This window comes from Diceros bicornis, chromosome 6 (assembly GCF_020826845.1).
Source record: "Diceros bicornis minor isolate mBicDic1 chromosome 6, mDicBic1.mat.cur, whole genome shotgun sequence".
Lineage (NCBI taxonomy): Eukaryota > Metazoa > Chordata > Mammalia > Perissodactyla > Rhinocerotidae > Diceros > Diceros bicornis.
In genome coordinates, this window is record NC_080745.1 from 31760936 (window position 1) to 31787825 (window position 26890).

At 40.5% G+C, this 26890-nt stretch overlaps 1 protein-coding gene across 5 annotated transcripts in view; it reads right to left on the reverse strand.

Annotated features, from left to right (window-relative positions):
* Nucleotides 1-718: 718 nt before the first annotated feature.
* Nucleotides 719-26890, reverse strand: part of KAT6B (lysine acetyltransferase 6B) — a 184030-nt gene continuing 157858 nt past the window's right edge. For all 5 annotated transcript variants that reach the window (XM_058543124.1, XM_058543123.1, XM_058543122.1 and 2 more), the window contains exons 14-18: nucleotides 11611-11842; nucleotides 11135-11294; nucleotides 10196-10540; nucleotides 7749-8040; nucleotides 719-4641 (exon numbers count right to left, since the gene is read on the reverse strand). In XM_058543124.1, coding sequence (XP_058399107.1) covers nucleotides 2093-4641; nucleotides 7749-8040; nucleotides 10196-10540; nucleotides 11135-11294; nucleotides 11611-11842 — 3578 coding nt within the window. In that variant the 3' untranslated portion in view covers nucleotides 719-2092. The remainder of the gene's footprint in view (nucleotides 4642-7748; nucleotides 8041-10195; nucleotides 10541-11134; nucleotides 11295-11610; nucleotides 11843-26890) is intronic.

Consider the following 26890-nt stretch of genomic DNA (forward strand, 5'->3'; position numbering starts at 1 on the left):
CCTGATTTTCTGTGTTGACCACTGGTGGAAAAGTTCTTCCTCCAAGAGTGTGAAAGTAGTGACCAGCTTCACGGAGAGCCGTGAGCACCGTTCAGACACTTTGAGAGCTTAACGGGCCAGTTTCACATGGGTGCCGAGTCAAGCATTCATCTCTAGGCTTGTCACTTGAATAATCAGATGTTTTAACAGTCAGACCGAACTTTCTCTGAATTCCATAATGTTTGTGAACATGGACATTTTTTTTTTTTTTGGCCTAAACTTTAGACTTGAAAGAAAACATCCAATCACTCATTCACAACAAAGCAAAACTTTCACACCTTTTTTAAGAAAATGATTTTTCAAACACACAACTCCAAATTGGGTGCTTTTTTTGTATTAATGTTTATAAAAATGAAGTTTGCTACTACTGTACTAGGCCCTGAGGGGAGTTACTACAGACTGAACAAATGAGGCAAATGGGTATTTGTGCAGGATCTCTTTGCAAATGAAGATCAAAGTCAAAAAGAAAAAAACAAATTCACTTTATTTTAAAGACAATGATTGGCATACAGAAGGTATGCACTAGCATAAAATAAACTTTCATGAAAAGCATTAAAATCCATTATAAATTAATTTATTAAATAGGTATTTGGTATATGTGATGGTTTTATAAGATATTACTCTTATTTATTGCCAACCCCCTCCCCCAAAGTCAAAACAAATCAGAAAATCTCATAACTCCAATTTACACTAAATAATTTATTTTCCCAAAATGTGTATGTGTTTTGAGATGTGACACTTGATACAGTTCAATTGGTCATTCTCTATCAATCATAATATGACAGGACACAAGAGGCTAAAAATGGCTCATCATAATTTATTTTATGTTAAAATGTACAGCTTTTTTTTGTTTTTTTTTTTTTGTTTTTTTTTTTTTGAAGTGACTGACTAAAAAGAGAACAGATAAATACAAGAGTGTTGCTGGCTCCTATTTTATACAAGGATTTCGCCTCTCCTCCTTGGCCCTTACAGTCACCCTGTACAGGTACAAAGGCTACAAAAAAGGAAGCAATATAAACAGACACAAATAACTTTTTTGCTTTTTTACATGCGATTTGTAAGCTTAGTTTGAGCTATTCACAAGCTACTTCTCTATTTTTCCTTAAAAAATAACTCCAATATTTTATAAAGATAGAAAAATCTACAGATGGAATGAAAATGTAAAGTTAGAGGCATTTCCATAAAATAGCAACTTTACACCAAATTCACTATTTTTTTTTAAATCCTGCCAAGTATTTGGACATATATGAAATGTTTCAAAACCTGACAGATAAACACTGAGATATGCTTCATTCAATAAACAGAAGTCTGCATTTATAAAACAGAAAGCTGCCTTTTTTCCCCAAAGAAATCTGTCACCAAAATGGAAAAGGGTCTCAACTTTACACCAAACATTTAGCAATAAAACCCTTTTGACTAACCAAATGGGAATAGCTTTTATAGCTCTTTACAGTTTTATAATTAACAAAAATATAGTTTTTTTTAAACCCTCAAATTAGGGCACCCTAATCAAGGCAAAAAACTTAAGAAATGGCTTACTGTTAGCACAACACTTGTACAGTACTACAAAATGCACTGTCACTAACAAAGACATTAGCGGCATGCTGAAGTGTCACCTTAAACAAAATATACAATAACTGAAATGCTAAAGGCATTTACATGGAGTGGACAGGGAAGAAATAAAAAAGCTCTAGGTTCAGTATTAAAACAGATGATTGGGGGGGTGGGGCTTGATATCCACATTGTTTAATGGAAGCAGGCACGACAAGTGGCTGCCTCCAAACTGTAGTTCAAAGAGAGGCCTTCCTTTGCAGAGAATTTCATATAAAAGTAACAGAAACAAAGGTACCAAAAAAGAAAAAGGAAAAAAAGAAAAAACAACTTGTATAAGGCTTTCTGCTGCATACAGCTTTTTTTTTTTTTTTTAAATGGTGCCAACAAATGTTTTTGCATTCACACCAATTGCTGGTTTTGAAATCGTACTCTTCGAAGGTTATTTGTGCAGATCAATCCAAGAGTGATGCCCAGGGGGTTTTGTGATTGCTCAGGTTGCCTACCTTCTCATGTAGGACCCATTGAGAGACTGTTTGGACATGCCCGTGTTCATGTAGCCGTGATGCCCGGGGGCCGTGTACATCATATTACCGTGGGGCGGGGTCTGCATTGGCTGCTGGGCATATGGCTGGGTTCCCATCATGCCCATCTGCATCTGCATAGGGTATTGGGGCGTTTGATTCATGTAGCCATGGTTGCTGTGGTAGCCACTGTTCATCATCGGCTGGGACATGCTGTACCCATTCATGGCATTGAGAGTGTTCATGTTCATGTTCACAGAGTTGACATTGTAGGCTGGGGCGGGCATCAGGTTCACACTCATGTTCATGCCTCTTTGCATCGTTAAAGTCCGTGCAGGACCCTGCATGGCTACAGTCTGGGAGCGCCCATAGATTTGCGACTGATGGGTGGCAGCGGCTGGTGACAGAGATGCCGATTTGGTTCTCATGGAGACGTGGCCCTTGCTGGCAATCTGGGTTTGCAGTCTTTGGCTGTGGGAGATGCCAATATTTGATGCAGCCATGTTCCGTTGCAAAAGAGGCGGTGGCAGATTCATCGGAGGAGGAGTCAGGTTGGGGGGTGGGGTCATGGTAGCTTGTGCTTGGGGTCCCCCAGGGACGGAGTGTGGAGACTGGGAAAGCTGAACAAGCCCTGTGTTACTTAATGGTGTGGACAAAGAGGCACTGTTTGCATAGGAAGTTACAGCAGCGGAATGGCTGTAAGGCAATGAATGATCAATAAGTGTATTAGTTAACTGCTGTAGTTTGGCAAGGCTGAAGGTGGCTGATGGCTGTGGGTAATGCCCAGCCCCAAAATCACTTTGACCCATTCGTTCATATAAGCCAATGTTGGCATTGCCGGTCTCGGGGATCTCAGCCAGCTGCATCGGTGGGGTGAAGTTAGCAGCCATGCTACACTGAGCCAGCTGCTGGCTGCTGCTCGGAGGCCGCTCCACCACACAGCCTTGAGGAGACTTGACGCTGCAGGTCGGGGGAGAACTGATGCTGGTTTGTTGCAGCATGCTGCAGCTCCCGCTGATGTTGGACATCTGCTGGGTGACAGCACAGCTGCTCTGTGTCAGATTGCTAGAGGTGAGGTTGCTATAGGAGCAGCTGTTCTGTGAAGAGCCGTTTCCACAAATGCTGCCACCCATAGTGGAATCATAGCTGCTGGGGTTTTCGTAGTTCTCAGTTGTGCTCTCAATACTGCCCAGGTCACTAAATCCACTGTCCACAACTTGCTGTGAGTGATCTGAAACTGACGGAACATCCATCATTGGACTGGTTTCCATGTTCTGCAAAGATGGCACTGAGATGGCACTTTGATCTGGGCTGATTTGGGCATAGCTGTTTTCCAGGGCAGGAACGCTTGGGCTGTTGACAGAACGTACTGACTGGCCAGGATGGGAATGGACGGATGAAACCGGGCTACTGTGGTCTGACTGCTGGCAGTCATCCAGAGTGGCAGCGATTTGTGGACTTTGGTCTGCATGGGTGTAGTTCTGTAGGCTTCTACAGGCCTCTTGAGTCTCAGCACAATCCTGAAAGGTGTCATCCTGTTCACTGTTCTCCTGGGTCAAAGACTGAACTGCCTGGACTGTCTCAGAGTCGATTTCGATAGTTGCTGTATTTCCCTCTTTGAACTCAGAATCTACTTCTTCATTGTTCTTTTGGTCCTGCTTCTGTGCCTGTTCTTCTGGGGGTTCCTCATCAGATTCAGGAGCAGTTTCAGTGTCTCCAGCAAGCTCCTTAGGTTCAGTGTTACATGAAGCTGCAAGGTCAACGCCACAGTCCATTAAGACCTCTGGGTTTGAATGACCTGGCTGGACACTAAGGTCTAAAAAAGCCTCCTGGTTTTCCAGTACTTCTTTGAAGGCTTCTCGTGGGTGTTCTTCCTTCTCCGCTTCTGCAGACTCCATGTGACTGTCGTCTTCATCATCTGCATCATGACCCTCGTTCTGAGATGGTTCTTCATCCTCTTCCTCCTCCTCTTCATGATCATCCAAATGCACAGGATCTTCTTTGTCCATGCAGACTTCTGGTTCCTCTTTTTCCTGACTTTTAGCACCACCAGGATCTTTTTCTACATTTCCTTCTTCTTCTTCCTCCTCCTCTTCTTCTTCTTCCTCCTCTTCCTCCTCCTCCTCCTCCTCTTCCTCCTCAGGTTTGATTAGATCATCTTCTTGTTTTTCACCTGGTGATTTATTTGGACTTATAGGTGCGCATGTCTCCTCCCTTCTGTTTTCATCCGGAGGCAGCAGGGGTTGCACAGCTTCCTTGACCTCCTCCTCAATCCTGGTGGGAGTGGGGCTGATTTTGTCCTCTGGAGTCTCCTTCTGTTCTTCCACTGTTACTGGGTCATCAGGTTCCATGGGAGTTTCTGGCGGGGTGTACAAGTTCAGTTTAAATCCTGTCTTCCTCTCTTTGTTTGGCCTCCACTTAGACAGACCACGCTTTGTTCCTTTTGGCCATACTTGTTTGCACTTTAGAGGTTCAGGATTGTCTCTATTGCCTTCTTTCAAATTATCTGCATCATCATCGATATTGTCTTAGTGAGGAGACAGAGAGAAAGGGGAGCAAGAAAAACAAAGTCTTAAAAAGCATAACCATGAACAACTTGAATTCATTCTTCTAAATTAATTAGCAAACATTGCTTTCAATTCAGCAGTTTAAGAGTTGATAGTAAAGACATAATTAAAAGTAATATAGAATAATATTGTGGTCTAAACCGAGTAAACAACCTAGGCCTAGGAAAATAATATATGCTACACACACACTCTTAAAAGAAAGTTGTACTTTTTATAGGAAGCACATGGATAAAGGCAACTATAATAAACTTATTTGAGTTTAACAAACAAGACATTCTATGATGCAAAAGCCTGGAATTCCACGATGAAAAATAAAACCATTTGAACATTTATAAATTAGGAAATACAGGGGAATGGGGTTAATGCTAGCTCATATCCAAATCACCACTATACTAAAGAAATGAATAGAAGCCCAACTTGCATATTTATCCTGAGAAAGTGAACTTCTGTTTGTGGACATTTACTGGATTTAAATGATCTCAGATGACATTATTTACTCTGATTTTAATATTCTCTCTGGTATAAAAATAAACTATGTTCCTCTGAAACAAATGAATAAAATAACTAAATACACAAAACACAGATGTATCTGTAATCTACTAAAGGATCATCATTTTTACATGACACAAACTATACAGTATTTACCATGAAATTATTTTTTTTATTTTTTATTTTTTATAATTTTCTTTATTTATTTATTCCCCCAAAGCCCCAGTAGATAGTTGTATGTCATAGCTGCACATCCTTCTAATTGCTGTATGTGGGACACGGCCTCAGCACGGCCAGAGAAGCGGTGCGTAGGTGCGCGCCCAGGACCGAACCCAGGCCGCCAGCAGCGGAGCGCGCGCACTTAACCACTAAGCCACGGGGCCGGCCCTACCATGAAATTATTAAACATTTAAAATACAGGTATTCTTTTTATCACTCTTTCTATCCTCATTATATTCTGGATCAATCTTCTGCTCAAATGTATGATTTGAATATTAAAGTAAATAAGAAACAAACCATAACTATGTCAAGTTCATTTTAGTTCAGCTAATCTTATGTTTACTGTACCTGTGTGCACATATGAATATACATAAATATGTAAGTATATTTATATAAATATAAGGAAGCAAACAAATAAATATATGAATAAATATAAAACACCCAAGTCTTCTCAAGATCTTCAGAAAATTAAAGATCATACTGATCTCTTGGAGGGGTCAATTTAAAGGAAAAGAGAAATAGCCTTATTAGAAATATTATTTTGGAGAACAAAAACAAGATCTAATAATCAATGTGGAACAGAGATCCCTTTTGCCAGAATGGAGTGATTTCTAATCCAATCAGTGCAAAGCAGGGTACATTCTTAGCTCATTTATGTAATAAAAGGATTACACATAAACTTACCTGCAAATATTACATTCAAATTGGCTAGCTGAAAAGAACACATATGTCATGTGGACTGATTCCTTCAGAAGTGTAAAGTACAATACCTAGTTAACAGACATCTCAAGTGTTCAAATGGTTTCATTTCTCTTCACACAGTCAGGTAACAGCCATGCCAGTGCCCCTGGATTCCACATTCTTATTCCATATGCTATTGGACCTACCAGCTTTTATAGGAACACCTCTCTAAACAGAAGATGAGTTTTCTGATAACTACTTTTTAAGAAAGAAGATCTTGGGGCCAGCCCCATGGCGTAGCAGTTAAGTGCGTGTGCTCCGCTGCTGGCAGCCTGGGTTCGGATCCTGGGCACGCACCGACCCACCGCTTATCAGGCCATGCTGTGGCGGTGCCTCATATAAAGTAGAGGAAGATGGGCACGCATGTTAGCCCAGGGCCAGTCTTCCTCAGCAAAAAGAGGAGGATTGGCATGGATGTTAGCTCAGGGCTGATCTTCCTCAAAAAAAAAAAAAAAACCAAAGAAGATCCTGAAAGGAATCTAATGTAATATGGCCACTTAGAATTTTTAAAGGCAAATGGCACAAAGTGGAGAATGAAGGCAGTGATGATTCAATTATAGGCTCTTGAGAAGACAGCTAAGAAGTGGAAATAAGGCTCAATTTCTACAAAAAAATCATCTCCTACTGCAGTTCGTTGTTGTTGTTTACATGTTTGTTCATTTAAAGAAACTAAAGAACAAGGCTTGGTTTCTCTAAACCCAAGGTAAGATGCCATTCCCTCAGCAAAATATTGTCTGCAGCAATAGTATTCCTATTAATTAAGAAAGTCAAGTAGATGCTTGCTCAAGTTCTTAAAATTTGTGGCTTTTCAAAAGCAAGAGAGAGAACCTGTGGTTCTCAGGGAAATGAGATGGCCTGTTCCCTAGATGAGAATAAAGTAGAGTTTCAAATAGAGTCATTTCAGCAGTAGAGTAGGGAGCTTGTCCCACAAATCCTTATGATTCAGCTGGGAGCACAACTTCCCAGCACAACAGGCAAGGGACGGTTGCTTTTAAACAGGGCATCAAAGACGATGCACTGGTGTTTAGTATTTTTTCTAGAGGATGGGGTGGGGTATCCCTGCCAACAGCAATTGTAAAATCAGCAATTTCCTGATTTCTACATTATCCTATATTATCAAAGCTAACAGTGATGGTGTAGGTAAGTTTAGATGATTCTCGATAGTAATATAGCCTAAGACACTACTGATTATAAGATGCACCATCGATTTACTAATATTTGTTTTTCAGGACAAAAGAAACTACTGCATTCAATGTTCACGTTGATAATAATATATACCTTGATTCAGAAATACTAAGTGTGAAAAAAAATACATATTAGAATCAAGGAAATGCAGTAGGCTTCAAAGTTTTCGAGGATAAGCCAATTTCTGGAAAGTAAGATGAACCCACCTAGAGGAATGTTCTGGCCTTAGAAGTTGTTTAACATAAAATCCAATTCCAGGAAGAAGGGATAGAACTTTCTATAAATGAGAAAGGACAGATGAGTACTTATTCCTGGTGGGTGGGCACAACCTCAGGGATGACCTTGGATATAACTCCAGGATATAACTGCCTACTTTTTGGCAGTAATAGACAGATATTCACAAGGGTAAGATTTTTATAATTTCTCCACTTACTTCTACAAGGGTCAGTATTCTTAAAGCAATGATTGTCTTTTCCTTCCTCTTCCTCTGTTTGTCTTTTCTTCCCAGGCTGATGCTGGAATGCTTTTCTCAGGACTGGCTTCCTGCCATCTTCCTCCACTTCAATCTCACAGGTAGGCTCCAGCTGTGGCATTGGCCTCTCTTCATCTGAGTTGTCAAAGGGCTCATTCAGTACTTCTGTCGTCTCAGATATGGTCTCAGTCGTTACACTGCTGTTGATCCTCCTGCGTTTACGACCTCTTTTCTTCTTTAGCACAAAAGGCCTCTGAAATTAAATCCAAACATAACACATAAGAGCTCATGAGAAATTAAATGGTTGAGTTGATATGCAGCAAATATGTACTGAACACGTGCCTGAGAATCTTACACGTAGAGACTTCTGTAATGCCTTTGTACTTAACCTTCCATTTGATGTTTAACACCCCTCTTGGGCTCCAACTACACAGGCAAGTGTTTTCCAAATAAAACAGTTGTTTACTCAAGCAGATGCTGTGAGAGGGAACATCCTAGCAGCTTAACTGCTAAAGTTTGCTTTTCTAGCATATATTTTCCAACGGTACTTGCTGGCTTCCTTATCCTGTACACCATGGCTATTAAGTCATCAAGGACACCACTGTTTCTATAAATGATATAATAATCAACCAGCCACTGGGTCACTCATTTAATACTTGTTAACGGTTCAAGAAGCACCTACTACATGCAAAGCACTATAGGAAATACTATGGTGTACAAGACTAGCCTCCTTGTCCCCCATTTCATAGGACTTCAGGAACAATGAAAAGGGAAGAAAAAAGGCTACTTGAAGAAAGGATTACTCTACTGTTTAAAATGTTAACAGAGTCAAGAATTGATGGCTGCAGGGATGTTGGTAACTAATAATTTTACAAAATATTTCAATATAGAAGGCATTTAAAAAATTAACAGACGTGAGATCTGTTATTTATAAGATATAAATTTTTTTTTCTAATTGCACTAAAGGTTGGCACCAATGACTCTCCATAAATGCAATTATAAAATATTTTTTCCCAAGCAAAAAGTATTTAATGATACAAAATTCAAATACAGGAATAACAGGTAGATTTGCTGCTAAAATGTAATCTGTCAATAATGGGCCTGAAAAATTACTGAAAATACATTGTAAAGACGGTTCAGCATGCTTGGTTAAAACTCAAACTCTAAGTAAACTGTATCCAAGAATTATTGTGTCTCACGTTTTTAACTCTTTGAATGTTCAATGACGTGCACATATAAGCCAAATAATCATAGTCTGTAATTTAACATTTGGTTATCAATCCTCCCAGTTGGCTGCCCTCCCTAATCCACTAGAGTTTTCCCAAACATGAGTACAGATAATATAAAGAACTGGTTTTCTTTAGGCTGAGTCCATTTATATGATGGCAGTCCATATCATATCTTGGATGATTCTGGTTTCTGGTTTTTAAAACAGACTTCCTTGGTTATAAACATAACACGTGAAGGCATTTTCCTTGTAAGAAATCAAAACATTATTCATAAGCCCAAAGTCCAGTTTATGGGCTGCTCCTTTCTGCCAGCTCCCCACAGCTGCCCTTCTACTAGAAGACTGCCAGGCTTAGAAGAAAGCGCACCAAGCTGGGAGTCAGAACAGCAGGTTCTTTGACAGACACCACACAGGATGGCTTTGGGGCTGAGCCTTAACTTGTGTTTTCTGTATTAATCTTGGCTATACTAACGATATCTGGCCCCACTCTGTCACAGATAGATACTGAAGACAAAGATATCAGATCTGGGTTGAGCAATTACCTGAAGACAAAATCAATTTTTTACCTTCTGCACAGGGTGTATCTAGAGAAACCACCAGGCTACTAAGCTATGAGACATTTCACTAATGTGTACTTGGCCACAATACAAAATATCAGCATCAAAATGAAAGGCCTGAAATACCTTCTAACAATTCTATGTGAAGAACAAGAAAAAGAAATAGCACTGGGAGTGCTGGGCGTGGCGTTTGAGCACTCATCTGGTCAAACAACTCACCTCTAATGAATTGTTTGACCTTGGACAAGTCTCCTAGCCTCGCCAAGCCTTGGTGTTTTCATTAAAATTTGTGGAAGGGTGATTTAAGCGCTCTCCAGGGCCCTTTTCTGTTCCCATAGCCCGATTTACTCTAGTCCCACAAACCAGCAGGTGGCAGCAACTCCAAGACTAGAAAGCTGGCCTGTTCCTGGTTTCCTGTCACAGCACTAACAAACCTCAAAAAGTAAACACAATCATAACTGTAAGAGAAACGATGATGATATATGATCAGTGGGACTGGATACAAATAAACTACATTTAAAGAATAGAGAGTGAAACAAATACTAATAGATAGAATGCTTGCAAAGACAAATAAGATTTGATTGAAACTGACTCACAGACTGAAAATCTAAACAGACACATACCTTTCTCTTTATGGCAACTGACTGCGGTTTAGTCAATCTTGGAGGAGAGCTCTGAATATTTTCTTCTTCCTCCTCCTCCTCCTCCTCCTCTTCTTCCTCCTCCTCCTCTTCTTCCTCTTCCTCTTCCTCCTCCTCCTCCTCTTCCTCTTCCTCCTCTTCACTGCTCTCTTTAGACAGCTCCATCAGCTGCCCTCGCTCCCCTACCACTGGCCGGCTCTCCGGGGAATGCAAATATTTATTTTTCGATTGTACTTTTGCAGGTGATTGCCTACTGTTAGCTCTAGGTGACAGGATTTCTTGCTCCTCCTTTTCCCAGCAGCTGGCTTGTTCCATTAGCCGCTCAGCCTGAGGGGGGAGGGTAAAAATGGCAGGCCCGTGAGAGGGCAGTTAAGCAGCCAGAGCCTCTAAGGATCAAAGGCAAAGGATCGCTAAGTCATTTCTGATCTGGACAGTCAGGCAGCCAAAAAACATTCCAGCTGCATCATCTCAGGACTCTTTTGCATCAGTTAGGATAACAAATCAAAGAAGATTGGGTTTCATGGGATATTTAGCAGTATTAATGATGCAGCGAATTGATTTGAGTCCTTTATCACTACATTACATGCTTACTGGCATGGAGCACTTTAAGCAAGTTCATAAACACAAAGAATCGATTGACATTGCAGCCTTGGAGCTCAGCACCAAACTTGATCTGATTACATGCTGTCAGTAGTGAAAAATGCTGCTTTGTAATCAATGATAAATGTTTCATTTTTCATACTCAATTCAATAAAATTATGTCTTACCATGCAACCTCAGTTAGGATAAATTAGTGCCATATCATTTCACAAGTTCTCTCTACATAACCAAGCTTTTGACAATGATGTTAATGACTTTCTCAGCTTAAGAATGCTTCAAGATGGAAGTTACACAACTTAAGCTGATGAAGCCAATCATTACCTCTTTTTCAGCTTCTCGCTCTTCTTCAGAAACTGCAGCATTAGAAATTAAAATTGGGGTCCACCTCAGACTCTCTGGATCAAGTTCATTGGTCCGGGAACAGGTTTTCAGCTTTTCCATGTGACCCAATATCAACTTTTCTCTTCTAATGATGACAAATCTGTAATGTGATGAGGCAGAACAAAGTGCAATCAAAAGCTGAAATTTCATTTCACCTTCACATACTGACATATGCTAGCACTGACATTGCCTCGGTTAGGAAAAATCAGAAAGCTCATGAATGAAAGGGTATAGCAAATTGAAATCTGATTAGCAAAAGAGTGTCATTTCCTGTTTTCTTTCTAGGAGAAAGGTTTTGATAATACCGTTGGGGAACCTCTTATCTTTAACTGGAAGAATCTGCCTAACTCCAGAGGCCCTTTCTGGTATAAGATGCTTGAGAGGTAGCCAGGGTGGTCTAGGGCACCAGTACTCACCTGCCATCCCTCTTGTCAATCATGTGGAGGTGCTGCAGAGTGGTGGCGATGTCGTGTGGGCACATGCCCGTAGCCCTGCTGATCGCCTTGATGCTGATGTGCCTCTCATGGTGGTGGTAGAGGTATTCTAAGATGACACTCTTCCAATAGGCCAGGTAGGAGAGACGGCCCAGATCAGAGAGTGGCTTTTCAGGAGACCCTGCTTGGCCTTCTCTTCTAGAAAGCAAATAGCCTAGGGCAGAAAGAGCAAAAGTTGACCTCACTGCGGTGTTTTCAGACACTGGAACACGGGCCACTCGAAATAATATAAGTAGCAACCAGGTAAAAACACATCGGAGAAGCGCATTAATTTTATGTATGCAGTCTCTTCCCAGTGACGGTGATTTGACGTCGATGAAGTTTATGCTTCAGAACATTTTACAGTGGCACCGTAAGTCAATTCCCGTAACTAGCAGCAGCATTCCAAACACACACTGTGGCACAGTTAACAAAACTAAGGTTGAAGACATAACTTCTGGTAAGTCTCAGCATCCAAGTCTCCTACCAGCTTTAGATTCTTTCAAAAACTACATGTCAGGCACTTACTCAGAAATCCTGTCAAGGGACCACCCCAAACATTAACGAGCAAGTTGTTTTCCGCAGGAAGGACCTAATGACCCTTTGACAGCTGGGTCTTAATAAAAGAGAAGGGCCTCTGTTGACTCAGATTCTATATTGCTTATTACATTTAACTAGCAGGCTAATCTGAAGCTTTGTTTTAGGACTAATAAAGGAATGTCTTCTAAGTCAACTGCTACAATTCATATCAGCTCCACTAGCTCTATTTTCACGTTTTTCATGGAAATTAATTTATAATCCAACCCCAGAATTTGTTGCTCCTACAAATTAAAACAAAACAAAACAACCTCTTTAAAACAAACTGTTTTGTGTATACCCAGAAAATCCCCGAGCACGGTAAGCTTTCTGCAGTAACGTGCATTCTGCAGCGTTACTGTGAAGGTTCTTTGGCAAAGGAACTTTAAAATGAGAAAAACTTTAAATCCACTTGAAGGTAATGAATGAAAGCTGGCGGCTGTCTCAGTAATTAAGAGCCACTTATGGAGTAGAGAAGAAATGCTATAAACTAATGACGTCTACCTTGCTCTAATTATCTATTTCAGCAGCCTCATCTTCATGAACTTCCTAAATTTAAACAAACATCAACCACATACAGTAGGTGGCAGCAATTACAAAATCATGCTGCTCTGTAAACCAGCCAAATCTTCAGCATTTTTCTTCATCTACATTTCCAAAATGGCTGCATTCTCAAGAATTTTCTCAATTTTGGATTTTTTGTTGGAAGGAGAAATCAATGCCTCCGATGCATTTTCCTGCCTCTCAAAATCACTGTAAATAATGCAGAAATATAGGATAAGAAATCTAAGCTGACCCTACAGGGGTATAACCACAATATTTTGCATTTAGACGGTTTTAATCTGAATGCCATTATAAAAAGTAGGCATATATTTAACTTTAGGTTTTGCTGAAGTTTTTGACTTATTTATGTCTTTAACTCATGTTTAAGTGCAAGGTATCTGATTGAATGCAAACAAGCACCACAAAATTTTACAGTCAAATCACTGTCGACACGTCATCCAGCTGCACACAGAGGCTTTCAAGAGCAGCGTGTCAGGAATGCTAACAGTGATGGCCACTGTGCCGAACCCAGCCCACATCATGCCCTGTCAATATGGGGAAGAGCTCTCTGTCGCCAGAGTACAAAGGGTGCCCAAACCTCAGAACACAGATAATTGGCACATCCGTCACCTGCCTCCTAAGTGCTTAGCACATGCTGAGAAATTTACTCAGTCGGCTGGAGGTCCCAGCTCTGTACTCCAGTGCGGGGAGAGAACCATAGTATCGTGAATATGAAACTATTCCCCTTTTGTCCATAAGATCCCACAATTAAAAGTTCCCTGCAGTGACTGTGAAATTCTCCAGCCCCTCACTGGGTCTTATCTGAACTCCAAAGCTAGGGAGGGAAAGCACCCCCTCAGCCTAGCAGAAAGACTTCTGTCCAACCAAAGTGGTCAGAAGGTGGTATGTGCCCTCCCTACATTATGTCCCCCACCACGATGAGCAACCTTACCCAGGAAGCACATGTATTTTTTTTTTTTGGGGGGGGGAGGGGTGAGGAAGAGTGGCCCTGAGCCAACATCTGTTGCCAATCCTCCTCCTTTTGCTGAGGAAGATTAGCTCTGAGCTAACATCTGTGCCCATCTTCCTCTATTTTTATGTGGGACGCTGCCACAGCATGGCTTGATGAGCGGTGCATTGGTCCGTGCCTGGGATTTGAACCTGCAAACCCTGGGCTGCCAAAGCAGAGCACATGAACCCAACCACTACACCACCAGACTGGCCTCACACATATATTTCTTTGTTCTGTCTTCTCTTCCCACAATCTCTACTCTGGGCTAAGAGGAAGCAGCCAGAATCCCCCCAAAACATATTTGACACAGCTGTTCACGTTTTCACACACTGAGGTAGTACAGATACACCTTATCAGGGCCTGAGCCTAAACAAGGTAGGCCACTGCAACTATCAGGCAACTTGTGGTCTGTGGAGAGCATTTAGGTATGAAACTTTCAGCACCTGCTACTCCCACCATGTTAAGTGGCTGTCTCCTGGGACACTCCCTCCGACACAGTCTGCAGTCTGTGCTGACATTGCCACAGAAGAGTCCAGGGCCTGAGGGGACCAGGGGAGCGGGCAGCAGGGCAATGAGCCCCGACAAGCATGCGTACACCAAGCCCAGTAGACTTGCACAGCAAACACCTCCATACTAAGCTAGCAAAGGCTACAAAGCAGTAAAGCTACCAACACCTACCAGGAAGTGATCCTTTCCTGGGTGTGGGGAGAAAAAACTGCAAACCAAACTCCAACAGGAAACCTCAAGCAGGTTTTCAGGGATGATGGGCAGCAACAATAATATACCACACAGTACCATTGCCTGCAGTTCGTTTTTCCTTCTCTCTGACTCATGAGACCCTCAAGGAGCTCACGCCAATGAAAGGAACTTATTGTTATGCTAAGAGCCATCTGTAAGTCCACAGAGTCTCCTCCTGCAGGAGAAATTTTTTGTTTAAATGGAATCCATTTCAACAATCAAAATAACCCAGGATAAATTTCTGATTCCTTACTAGTTAAGTGAAATCACTTGTAATATATTAAAATATAGAGCTTAGAAGAAAAAGTTGTGTCGTGTCTACTCTGTGCACTAGGTGGATGTAATATATAATTTAAATTTTACCTGCAGCAGGCACTTTCCCTCAAAAAAGCTGTACCTTCACTATTCTGACCTTCATAACATGGAATGTTTTAAATAATGAATTTCTTGCCATCTTTTGTTTCCTTCTACTTTTTCTAGGCTCCTCAAATTACTATATAGCCCATTGACAGAATAATTTTTGGTAAGAACATTTACTTATTAAGTGATTATAGAGATGTGGTGGTTTAAGTTACAGCTCTTAAATTTAACTTACCAAAAAGATTCCAAATAATTGATCTAAGATGCAGGGAAATAAAAAGCACTTATCTTGGAAGCCGGTGTATTATCCTGAAGCATCTGAAACAAGTACAATACACCCCTGGTGAATAGATTCCCATGGTGCTCTAACACCTCGCCTTAACTCAGGATACTTTCAATCAGAAACCTGAACTATCCCTGGGGAAACCTGGCTGTTCAGACTGAAAACAAAGTGATATTTGGAGGACAAATCCCAGTAGCTGCAGTATAATTAATCGCTGGTGAAATTATTCCCTTTAAATTGTCTGTGAGCCAGAGGTGCTGGTGAACAGCACGTACTCTGTGATCAGGAGACTTGTAATTGAAAGCTGACTAGCCCATAAACCCCTCACCTACATCCACTATCCTGATACTAGCAAAAGCTGGCTTCCTCTTTGGCTTCACTGGAACTACTTACCCAGGGAAGGTGAGGTCTGAGTCTCAGTGTATGCATCACACACTTAATTCAAAAGATTATCAAGGTGTTTGCTTAAAGGGAAAATAAGGACAATGTGATGTCTGCAAAAAGTAAGCATTTCTAAGTTGGAGTACTGCATGGGACCCAAATTTATCTCACCTCTATTAAGGCTGACCTACCTGTAGTAAGAGAATCAGTTTTCATGTTAACTAGCCCTGATCCCGCGAATTTGAAATGGTTAACTCCCTCCCAGGGGGAGAAAAAAAAAGTGGTAGAAGAGTTGCCTTCGTGTAGACAGATGCATTAGGATAAGGAAGGAACTACCTAGACAAGGTCAAGATTTGTTTTCGCAGACCTAAATTCCCAAGTTAATTGAACTCCCAGCATATTAATTGCAAGTTAACCCTCGTTTAATATGAGACATTCCTTCCTTTTAAACTAGTAATATTTCAAGATTGCAGACTGGACCAGACGTGGGATAACGTACTTAGGCAAGGATAACGATTTACCCCCACAAAAGCAGCCACCCTCACCCTTGCACACCTTCATCTTCTACCACGTGGAACCAAACCATATGAACTTTCTCAAACACAAAAGTGTAAACTTTGGCAAGCTACTCCCAACTCCCATTTGTCTGGATTATGTGAATTTGGTCACTAGCTGCTTTTAGGAGAAGATAATCTTCAAGGATTACACACCTTTCATCAGACACCTGTTTAGCTCAGCAAACCCTGCTGAAAGGTTCCTATCAGTAGACAGCAGCGGGTTTGTGAGCCTGGGAACTGACACCAGGCCAGGGATTTATGGCTGCTCTTGAGCAGAGGAAATCCAATGGCTCTAACCATGTATCTCGTACTTGGGGATGGAAATTCACTGGTCCACACTCATCTGTTACTGGTTTCTGGGGTTAAGCAGCTCTGTGACCAAGTGGATGAATGGCATGTTATCAGTTTAAATCATGACAAACGAACTTGACAGGCTATTTATGTCTCCTCGCTGAAATTTTGCGGTGATTTTGCAATTAGTAAAGAAGGAAGCTGAGCCTTTGCTTTCCCATTGTTTAAGGGAATAGGAGTGTTTTTTTAAATGACCTGTGACCCTCCTGAATTCTTATTGCTTTCCATTTACTAAAAGATATAGATACCTCCCTAGCAAAAATGGAAGTTTTGAATTTTTCAGATATTTTATATTTTAAGAGATTGGTTTTGAAAATGTGGAAATTTAAGACATCTCTCCCCTAGTTCTATGGGCTTGAAGTAATTATACAACAACTTGAATAACTATTGCTTGACTTCTCAACAGACTTCTCAGTCTACTCTCTATATACTCAGAGGGTGGAGTGTGGTCCCCTAGACCAGCAATATCAGCATCACCTGGGAACTTGTTAGAACTGCAAATTCTCAGACCTACCAAGCAGAAACTTTGGGGGCTGGACCCAGTGCCTGTGCTTTAACAAGCCCTCCAGGTGATTCTGATGCACACAAGTTTGAGGACCACTGCTATAAACTCTGCTATAGAGCTGCTGGGTTTGATAAGCATGTGAAAACCATCTTGCACAGGAGGAGCCACTGAATAGACGGTGGGACTGAAGGACCTCACATAGGTGAGGAGACCTCACCCAGCTCGTAGGTGGTAGAGAACTGAGGACAGGAATCTCCAGAGCCCCACTAGACTGAAATTTAGCTAGAGGCCACTGAACTGCTGAGCGGCTTCGTCCATAGGTTCTATGCCTGTGCTTCTCAACCTTCACTGTGCAATCACCTCTTGCTACAAAGTGGATTCTGATTTGGTAGGTCTGGGGTGGAGGGGCTGAGATTCTGCATTTCTAACAAGTTCCTATACCATGGACCACGCTTGAATAGCAATGGTTTAAGCCATTACATCCGTGGTTCTCCAACTTTTTGGTCTCAGGACCTCTTTCCATTAAAAAAAAAATATTTGAGGGAACAGCCCGGTAGTGCAGTGGTTGAGTTCATGCGCTCTGCTTTGGCAGCCTGGGGTTTGCAGGTTTGTATCCTGGGCGCAGACCTACACGCCACTCATCAAGCCACGCTGTGGCGGCATCCCATATACAAAATAGAGGAAGATGGGCACAGATGTTAGCTCAGGGCTAATCTTCCTCAGCAAAAAGAGGAGGATTGGCAATGGATGTTAGCTCAGAGCCAGTCATCCTCACAAAAAAAAAAAAAAAAAATTGAGAGCGTCCATTTAAAAGGGCTATATCGATTCATTTTATTGAGAAATTTGACAAATATTTATTTATTAATTCATTAAAAAACCCAATACACCCATGTGTTAACACTTTTTTATGAAAAAAATTACATTTTCTAAAATACAAAAAATTAGTGAGAAGAGTGGCATTGTTTTACACTTCTCAAATCTCTTGAACATATGGCTAAAGAGAAAACAGCTAGATTCTCATATCTGCTTTAGTATTCAGTCTGTTGTGATATCACAGGTCATAAAATTTCTTGAACTCCACTGTACACTCATGAGAGTATAAGAGTGAAAAGGACAAATAGCATATTAGTGTTACTTTGTAAACAGTTATGACCTGCAGACTCCATGAAAGGGCCTTGGGGATCCCCAAGGGTCCCTGGACCATACTTTAAGACCATCTGCATTAAATAAAAGATGAGAAGAATTTTTAAAAGTTGGAAAACGAGGCCACAGGTATTTTAAAACAATATGGCATTTATTGATTACAGTATGACAGATCATAGAGGTACTATAGGTTGGTTAAGAGCAAGGGTTCTAGAACCAGACTGCCTGGAATGGAATCCAGGGTCTACCATGTACGAGCTGCGTGAGCTTGGGCAAGTTCTTTAACCTCTCTGGAGTCAGATCCCCCATCCATAAAATGTGGAGAATAATCATACCTATCTCTTAGGGTTGTTGTAAGAATTAAATGAATTAATACAAAGCATGTAGAACAGTGCTTGGCATATTACAGAAACCCTATATAAGTGTTAGCTATTCTTCTTATTATTATTTAACATACTGAATGAATGAAATCTCAAGGTGATCATTTGGGTGACTAGATGTCCTTAATGTAGGGGAAAGAAATGAAATTTGAAGAGAAGGAAGCAGACAGACTGCTCTATGGAGTCAGATTGAGAAAAGCTACCTTTCTTTTCCTACTTTTGTCTGAGGCAGCTGAAAACCACTCCATTCACTCCATTGCCTCAGACAGACGTCCCTCCCTCCCCCAGCTAACCATAAATTTAATTAATGGAAGAAGCAATGAAAAAAAAAAAACCTTATTCTGCCTCAGGAATGATCTCAAGAAACTGGCAACTGAAAGTTCCCAGCAGGCACAGTTCTGTGCCCCCCTCCAATTCCCTCTGGCTCTTAGGTTCTTAACTTCAAGGACCACCCTCAGGAAACAACAAGCCCATCAAACCACAATAACAATGACTGCTTGAAGGCTTCAGCAGAACCCAGAGACAGTCCCAGGACAGATGAAACAAAGACCCAAATGTTCTAGAAGACCCAAGTGTGTCCCTGAGAAAATGGCCTGAGCCAGTGAAACCCAGAGAATGGAGACAGCAGGTCTTTGGGGAAGGAAGGCTGGATGCCCTGGGTCACATACCACTCTTTCTCTAAGCCCCTTTTTAAGATCTCCCCTCTCAAAGATCCCACAAGCTTCAGCATACTGCTCTGGTACTGAGCTTCTCCTCAATTACATAAAGGGGCCACTGGTCTTTCTTACTGAACGCTCCCTGCCCCCAAGTCCACTTGGGAGAGGAATGATGTTCCTTCGACACCCCTAAGGTGTATGGTAGGTGCATGACTCCTCTGCTGCTGGGGTGTGTGTGTGTGTGCGCGCGCACCATGCTGGAATTTACTATGAGTTCGATGATTCTGTGAGTGGTGGATTCCCTTGAAGGGAGTGGTCCTTCTGTGTGTCAGTCACTCAGGGAAAAGATAGGTGCTTATATGAACTCACAAAGTGAACTCACAAATAGGGCATCAGGCGGCAGGAAAGGGAACTCTCCTCCCTCTGTAACACCCTTGTGTTGAGGAGGATGAACATCTGTGAATGAGGTTCTGAGTAGGGGGGTGACCAGGGCCAGAGACAGACCCCTGTTAGACAGCCACAGATGGCCAAAGATGAGTCAATGGTATTTTTATAACTGATAATCTAATTCAGTGAGAATGTCTCTCTTTATTTCTCCTTTTTCTATCCTCTAGTCTAGCCCAATGGTTCTCGACCCTAGCTACACATTAGAATCACTTACTTTTAAAAACTTTTAATGGCTTTTAAAACACCACAGATGTCTGGAAGTGAAAGTCTTGCTGTTGGCAGACAACATGATTTTATATATAGAAAACCCTAAGTATCCATCAGAAAACTATTAGAAATAATCAATAACTATAGCAAAGTTGCAGAGTACAAAATCGACTTAAAAAATCAGTTGTATTTCTATACTCTAATAACGAACTAACAGAAAGAGAACTCAAGAATACAATCCCATTTACAATCGCAACCAAAAGAATAAAATATCTAGGACTAAATTTAACCAAGGAGGTGAAAGACCTATACAATGAAAACTATGATGACATAAAGAAATGGAAAGATATTCCATGCACATGGATTGGAAGAATAAATATAGTTAAAATGTCCATACTACCTAAAGCAATCTACAGATTCAATGCAATCCCAATCAGAATCCCAATGACATTCTTCATGGAAATAGAACAAAGAATCCTAAAATTCACATGGGGCAACAAAAGACCCCGAATAGCTAAAGCAATCCTGAGGAAAAACAACAAAGCTGGAGGCATCACAATCCCTGACTTCAAAATATACTACAAAGCTACAGTAATTAAAATAGCATGGTACTGGTACAAAAACAGACACAGAGATCAATGGAACAGAATTGAAAGCCCAGAAATAAAACCACACACCTATGGACAGCTAATCTTTGACAGAGGAGCTAAGAACATGCAACAGAGAAAGGAAAGTCTCTTCAATAAATGGTGTTGGGAAAACTGGACAGCCACATGCAAAAGAATGAAAGTAGACCATTATCTTTCACCATACACAAAAATTAACTCAAAATGGATCAAAGACTTGAAGGTAAGACCTGAAACCACAAAACTCCTAAAAGAAAATATAGGCATTACACTCTTTGACATTAGTCTTGGAAGGATCTTTTCGAATACCATGTCTACTCGGACAAGGGAAACAAAAGAAAAAATAAACAAGTGGGACTCATCAGACTAAAGAACTTCTGCAAGACAAAGGAAACCAGGAACAAAACGAAAAGACAAGACACCAATTGGGAGAAAATATTTGCAAATCATATATCCAACAAGGGGTTAATCTCCAAAATATATAAAGAACTCACACAACTGAACAACAGAAAAACAAACAACCCAATCAAAAAATGGGCAGAGGATATGAACAGACATTTTTCCAAAGAAGATATACAGATGGCCAACAGGCACAAGAAAAGATGTTCAACATCACTAATCATCAGGGAAATGCACATCAAAACTACACTAAGATATCACCTTACACCCATTAGAATGGCTATAATCACCAAGACAAAAAATAACAAATGTTGGAGAGGATGTGGAGAAAAGGGAACCCTCATACAATGCTGGTGGGAATGCAAACTGGTGCAACCACTATGGAAAACAGTATGGAGATTTCTCAGAGAATTAAAAACAGAAATACTATACGACCTAGCTATTCCACTACTGGGTATTTATCCTAAGGACCTGAAATCAACAATTCAAAGAGATTTATGTACTCCTATGTTCACTGCAGCATTACTCACTATAGCCAAGAAATGGAAGCAACCCAAGTACCCATCGACTGATGACTGGATAAAGAAGACGTGGTATATATATACAATGGAATACTACTCAGCCATAAAAAAGACAAAATTGTCCCATTCGCAACAACATGGATGGACCTTGAGGGTATTACATTAAGTGAAATAAGCCAGACAGAGAAAGACAAACACCATTTGATTTCACTCATATGTGGAAGATAAACTAACACATGGACAAAGAGAACCGTTTAGTGGTTACCAGAGGGGAAGGGCGTTGGGGGGTGGGCACAAGGGATGAAGGGGCACATTTATGTAGTGACTGACAAATAATAATGTACAACTGAAATTTCACAATGTTACAAACTATTATGACCTCAATTAAAAAAAAAAAAACTACAGATGTCTGTATCTCACTCAATCTCAACTCTTGCCCATCTCGGGCCAGGCTGGTCTCAGATGCATTATGGGTTATATTAAACAAAACGTCTTGGGTACTATATCTTGCCCAGAATGTTAAATGGTGGTGCAACACCAATCCCACTTCTCCCCTTCTGCCACCCCAAAGGGCTGTGGAGGTAGCAGTGGTACCTAATGAGAGATCCACGTAGAAGGAAAAGGAGACATCTAAGAGTTGAGGCTAGGGAGGAGATGGTCACTTGGTAAAGAGAGCTCTGTGGCAGACTTCACAGAGGTTTCATTTATTTAAACATTTAGGGGCCGGCCCCGTGGCTTAGTGGTTAAGTGCGCATGCTCCACTACTGGCGGCCCGGGGTTCAGATCCCGGGCGCGCACCGACGCACCACTTCTCCGGCCATGCTGAGGCCGTGTCCCACATACAGCAACTAGAAGGATGTGCAACTATGACATACAACTATCTACTGGGGCTTTTGGCTGGGGGGGGGGGGGGGGATTGGCAATAGATGTTAGCTCAGAGCCAGTCTTCCTCAGCAAAAAGAGGAGGATTAGCACGGATGTTAGCTCAGGGCTGATCTTCCTCACAAAATAAATAAATAAATAAAAATAAATAAATAAATTTAAACATTTAACTGAGGAATGTTTGTTTATGTATGACCTGTCACCATCCCAGCAAGGTCCTGGTCTGGTGTATTAGAAGAATATGGTTTTTCTTTCTAAGAAGATGACCATGTATGAAATAGGTTCAGTCCCTCGGTTTCCTTGTTAGGAAAATAAGGCACCTCAGACAAAGGACAAAATGATCATGGAACAAGATCGCAGTATCAATATCGCTTACAGACTAAAATCATTTGGGAAAGGCAAGAATTTTTTAAAATATCTTTCCTTAAATATATTTGGGGAGTAACCAGATTCTTCATGAAGCCCATGGCCTATTATAAATCTAATAAAGCTCTGATTTGTCACTCAGAGGCACTTCCAATTAGGTTATGGGAAAGTACCAGTACCATGGCCTCCAAAGTGACGGAAATTAGAAAGATATGTCAGAACAATGTCCTTCTCTTTGACCTTCTTTGATTTTCCACAGTTCAAACCACCTTTAAATTTGGGAAAGTTTTAGGAAAAACAAATTTACAAGAAAAATTTTTTAAAGATGAAGTAATTTGGCATTTTAAAATTATTTCCTCTCTCACAAATAGGCAAAAGTCCACATTAGAGATTTCAATCTGAAAAACTATTTCAGAAACTAATTTAATTCTTCCAAGTTGAAACCTGGATAAAATTTTCACATCTAAGTTACAAAATCCTGGTAACAAGAATTTACCAGTGCAAAGTTATAAGATTTTAAACACTGCTTTAAACACATACACACTGCAAATAAAGCATCTGCTCCAAGCAAGTAACCACATGTATTGCATCACTTGTAAGACCATTCTCCTGTTGCTAAAATGTAACAATTGAACTTTCCCTTAAATAAACTACTAAAAGCAAAAACTAGAGTTTCTTTTGCCCACTTTTATAGGTCTGAGGTTCTGTGGGGGCAGCTGAGATAGTTCACTCTAATATCTAGTCGTCTGGTCTAATCCTACCCGGCAGACTGAGGGGGAGTGTTTATATCAGCGTGGACACTGCCACTGATTTCAGAACCGAACTTTGGGAGACAGGACGGTTAGAAGAGCAACTTGGCTTTCCATTTGCTCTCCCACAACCCCCTAAAATACTGTGTGTGTGCACGTGTGTGTGTGTGTGTGTACTAGCTTTAATTTTCAAAAACTGGACAAAGTATGCTATAATTCCAATTCTGGGTGATGAGTTTTCAGACAGCAAACACAAATATACAGCAAGCCTAAAGAAAGAAAAAAGCGGGAATACAAATCTCTCTAAAATGTTTCTTTGGTTTCAAAGTACATTTCAAAAGGGAATCTGTCAGTCTTTGACATAACTTTCTAAAATCAAAACACAGCCCATCACCCAATCTGATTGATCAACTGACGCTGAAAATGTAAAGCAGAGAAACTATCTCTAGTTGTCCTCAGGTCATCTAGACAAACAGTCTTATACCACTGGTCTATAGAAATCAAAAACTTCTCTTCTCACTTATTTATTTATCTCCCATAAGCTTTCCAACAGGATTTGAGGTAAAAAGCCTCTGGTGTCCCCACAGTGTTACTGATGAGCCCCATTTTGACAGACATGCAGCACACATGACATGCAGGCTGGGGATGGGAGCTGGGGCGGGATGAGGTGTTCAGTGAAGGGAGTAGCTGGTTCCCCAGTGGATGTGGTGTCATGTAGGTATCTGGCCTTTAATCCTAAAGGAATCTTAAAGCCCAAATTGGCTACAGTTAGATGTTAGCTGTTGGAAAAACAAAAACATATGAAATATCCTCACTAGCACTGTTAAAAGACAAAATTACTACCTCTTAGGTTAGTAGGCAATACCTTTCTCAAAATCCACTGTTTAGAGGGGCTCCCTAATACTAGCAGTACTTAAGAGTTGAGACTTCAGTAACAATATAGTAACATTAGCACAGCATTAGCCATAATAAGCTAATATTATCCCCACGAGCCTTTATCCTGTGTGGTCACTGTTAATCAGAGAATCTCCATTCAACTTTCAAAGGATTGGAATGGTTTAGTACTGTGTTCAACATTTGAGTGCCTACTGTGTCCTAGGCACTTTTCTAGTTAAGTTGTATATAAACACTCCATTTTCCAAATTTAATAAGGAAAAAAGCTCTGGGAGTTTAATTTGTTAACTAGCATGCAACTGCTGAACTCAAGAACCACAAACTACGTAAATAACAGGAACTCAAATAGACATGTTAACAGCTCAAGTTCATTTTTTAAGAATCAATTCAATATGCTACATGCAAGCAATCAATCACACTGCAATCATCATTTACAAATCAAAGGACAACGCAGATACTCACAGGGGATATACAACGAGGTGGAAGTGTGTGATTATGACGAGCAGATTGAAACTGTAAATTATGTAACTGTCTCTTGTAATTACCCTGCTTGAGAACCAAAAGAGACTTCCTGTATAATTTTGCAAGAGAATGGGGATGGAGATACAGAATCGCTTTTTAGTTGGCTTTAACCCTTCAACAGCTATTTAATTATGTGTGATGAGGTCAAAGAAAGTTTATGCTTAATTCATGAAAAGTTGGCAGGGAGGTATTTCAAAGTAATCCTCTGAAAAGCTCCAGATTATTAACAAGACCTGATGATTTCTCTTCCTCTTCAAGAAAGATTTCTATAAATTATTTGGTAAAATAAACAACATTTAAAACGAATTCACAGGCGTCAATTCATTTTATTTCCTCTCTAAAAACATTCATTATGGTCTTCAAGTTTTTAAGTGATGCAGCTGAAAAGCTGCAGGGGTAGAAGGCTGTCAGAGTCCTCAGACATGTCTTCCGCTTTGGTAGGGAAAAAAATCTCATTAACTTCCTTAAATTCAAGGGGAAAAGCTCCAAAACTGGGCAAACCACAGGGCAGGACTTCTAAGCTATGAACAGAGAATCATCTTCTTAAGAACGAAGGCTGTTTTTGCAATAAATAATCAGCAGAATCTCATTTCAGCATATTTTAAGACATTCTAGCCTTTTCCTTTCCTTTTCTTAAAAATCTAACTTTAAACATCTTTTCTCTTCTGTAAGCACTGTTTCTAGTGCCTAAAGATCTGCCCCAAATTGGAACTGCTGAAGACCCAGCATTCTAGGAGGAAGGTAGGGCAATTTCCTACACTTACAGCATCTGTCAGTATTGCTTTCCCTCATTTCAGATCTTTAAAAAAAAAGAAAGAAAGAAAAAGAAAGGCAAAACAGAAAGAACAAGAAAAGTTCCAATGCTGCAATGTCTCTTCTTTATCTCTTTTGGCCTCTCTGTTCCATATTTTCTCTTCAGTCCACCCCTATTCTGCACAGCCATTCCTTGTCTGAATCCTCTATTTAACACCATTCTGTTATCACCATACAACCCTTCAATTATGTTTCTTCAGGTTTAAGAGTGGAAGCATAATTTATAGGAATGCTATTCTTTAATGGACTTGACTCAACACTTGAGAAGATATGATTCTAGTAAATTTCAGTACATTTCCTTCTCATAAAAATGGTTCTGCAAAGTCAGACATGGAGTTGACGCCAATACACCACACACTTGTGTACTCATGTTTTGATCTTAAAGCAGCAAAGGTAAAAAACTCTCTCTCTTTTAAAAACATCACTAATATAATGTTACCAATAAATCAAAAAAGTTTTCCAGGTTTAAGAGTTACAAAAATCTAAGCTCTAAAACAGATATCATAGGGCGTGACCTCTCATTTTAAGACCATCACTTTCTTTAAAAAAACAACAACAAAAGCAAAAATAAAACAGATACATAAAACTACACTAAACAAATATATAGCTTAATGGATTATAAGACAATCACCCTTGTAACCATCACCCAGCATCAAGAAATAGAAGTTTGCCAGCTACCCCAAAAAACCCTCCATTTGTCCCATGCCAATCACGCCTCCTTTCTCCCTCATAAGTAACCACTATCCTGACTTTAATAGTAATCCCTTGTGTTTCTTTATACTTTATCATCAAAATATCCCCAGGCACTATAGTACAATCCTGTCCATAAAAAAGAAAAAAAGGTTTTTTAAATCTATGGGATCCCCCCTCCACCCCTTTCTTTTCCTTATAATTTATCTGTTGATGAACTGGGGCCATTTGACCTATCAAGTTTACAGAGCCTGGATTCTGCTGACTGCATACACACAGTGCAGTTCAATTGGTTCATCTTTCTTCTGTGCTCCCGCAAAACGGCAGCTGGACCCAGAGGCTTGATCAGACCTGGGTTCCATCCTTTGGCAAAACTACAAGGAGCCACGTTCCTTGATCAGGAAGCACGTAATTTCTAATTATGCCCCCTTTTGCAATATTTGCTGCTGTTGATATTCAACGTCTGGAGCCATTAGTTCACTGGCAGAATTGCAAAATGGTGATGTCTTAATTCTATCATTTCATTTAATTTCATTTGTTAGCTACAATAAGTTTATAAAAAGAAGCTTCCCCTCATTTACTATATGGTGACTAGTGGTATAGTTCATATAGGAAAGGCAGG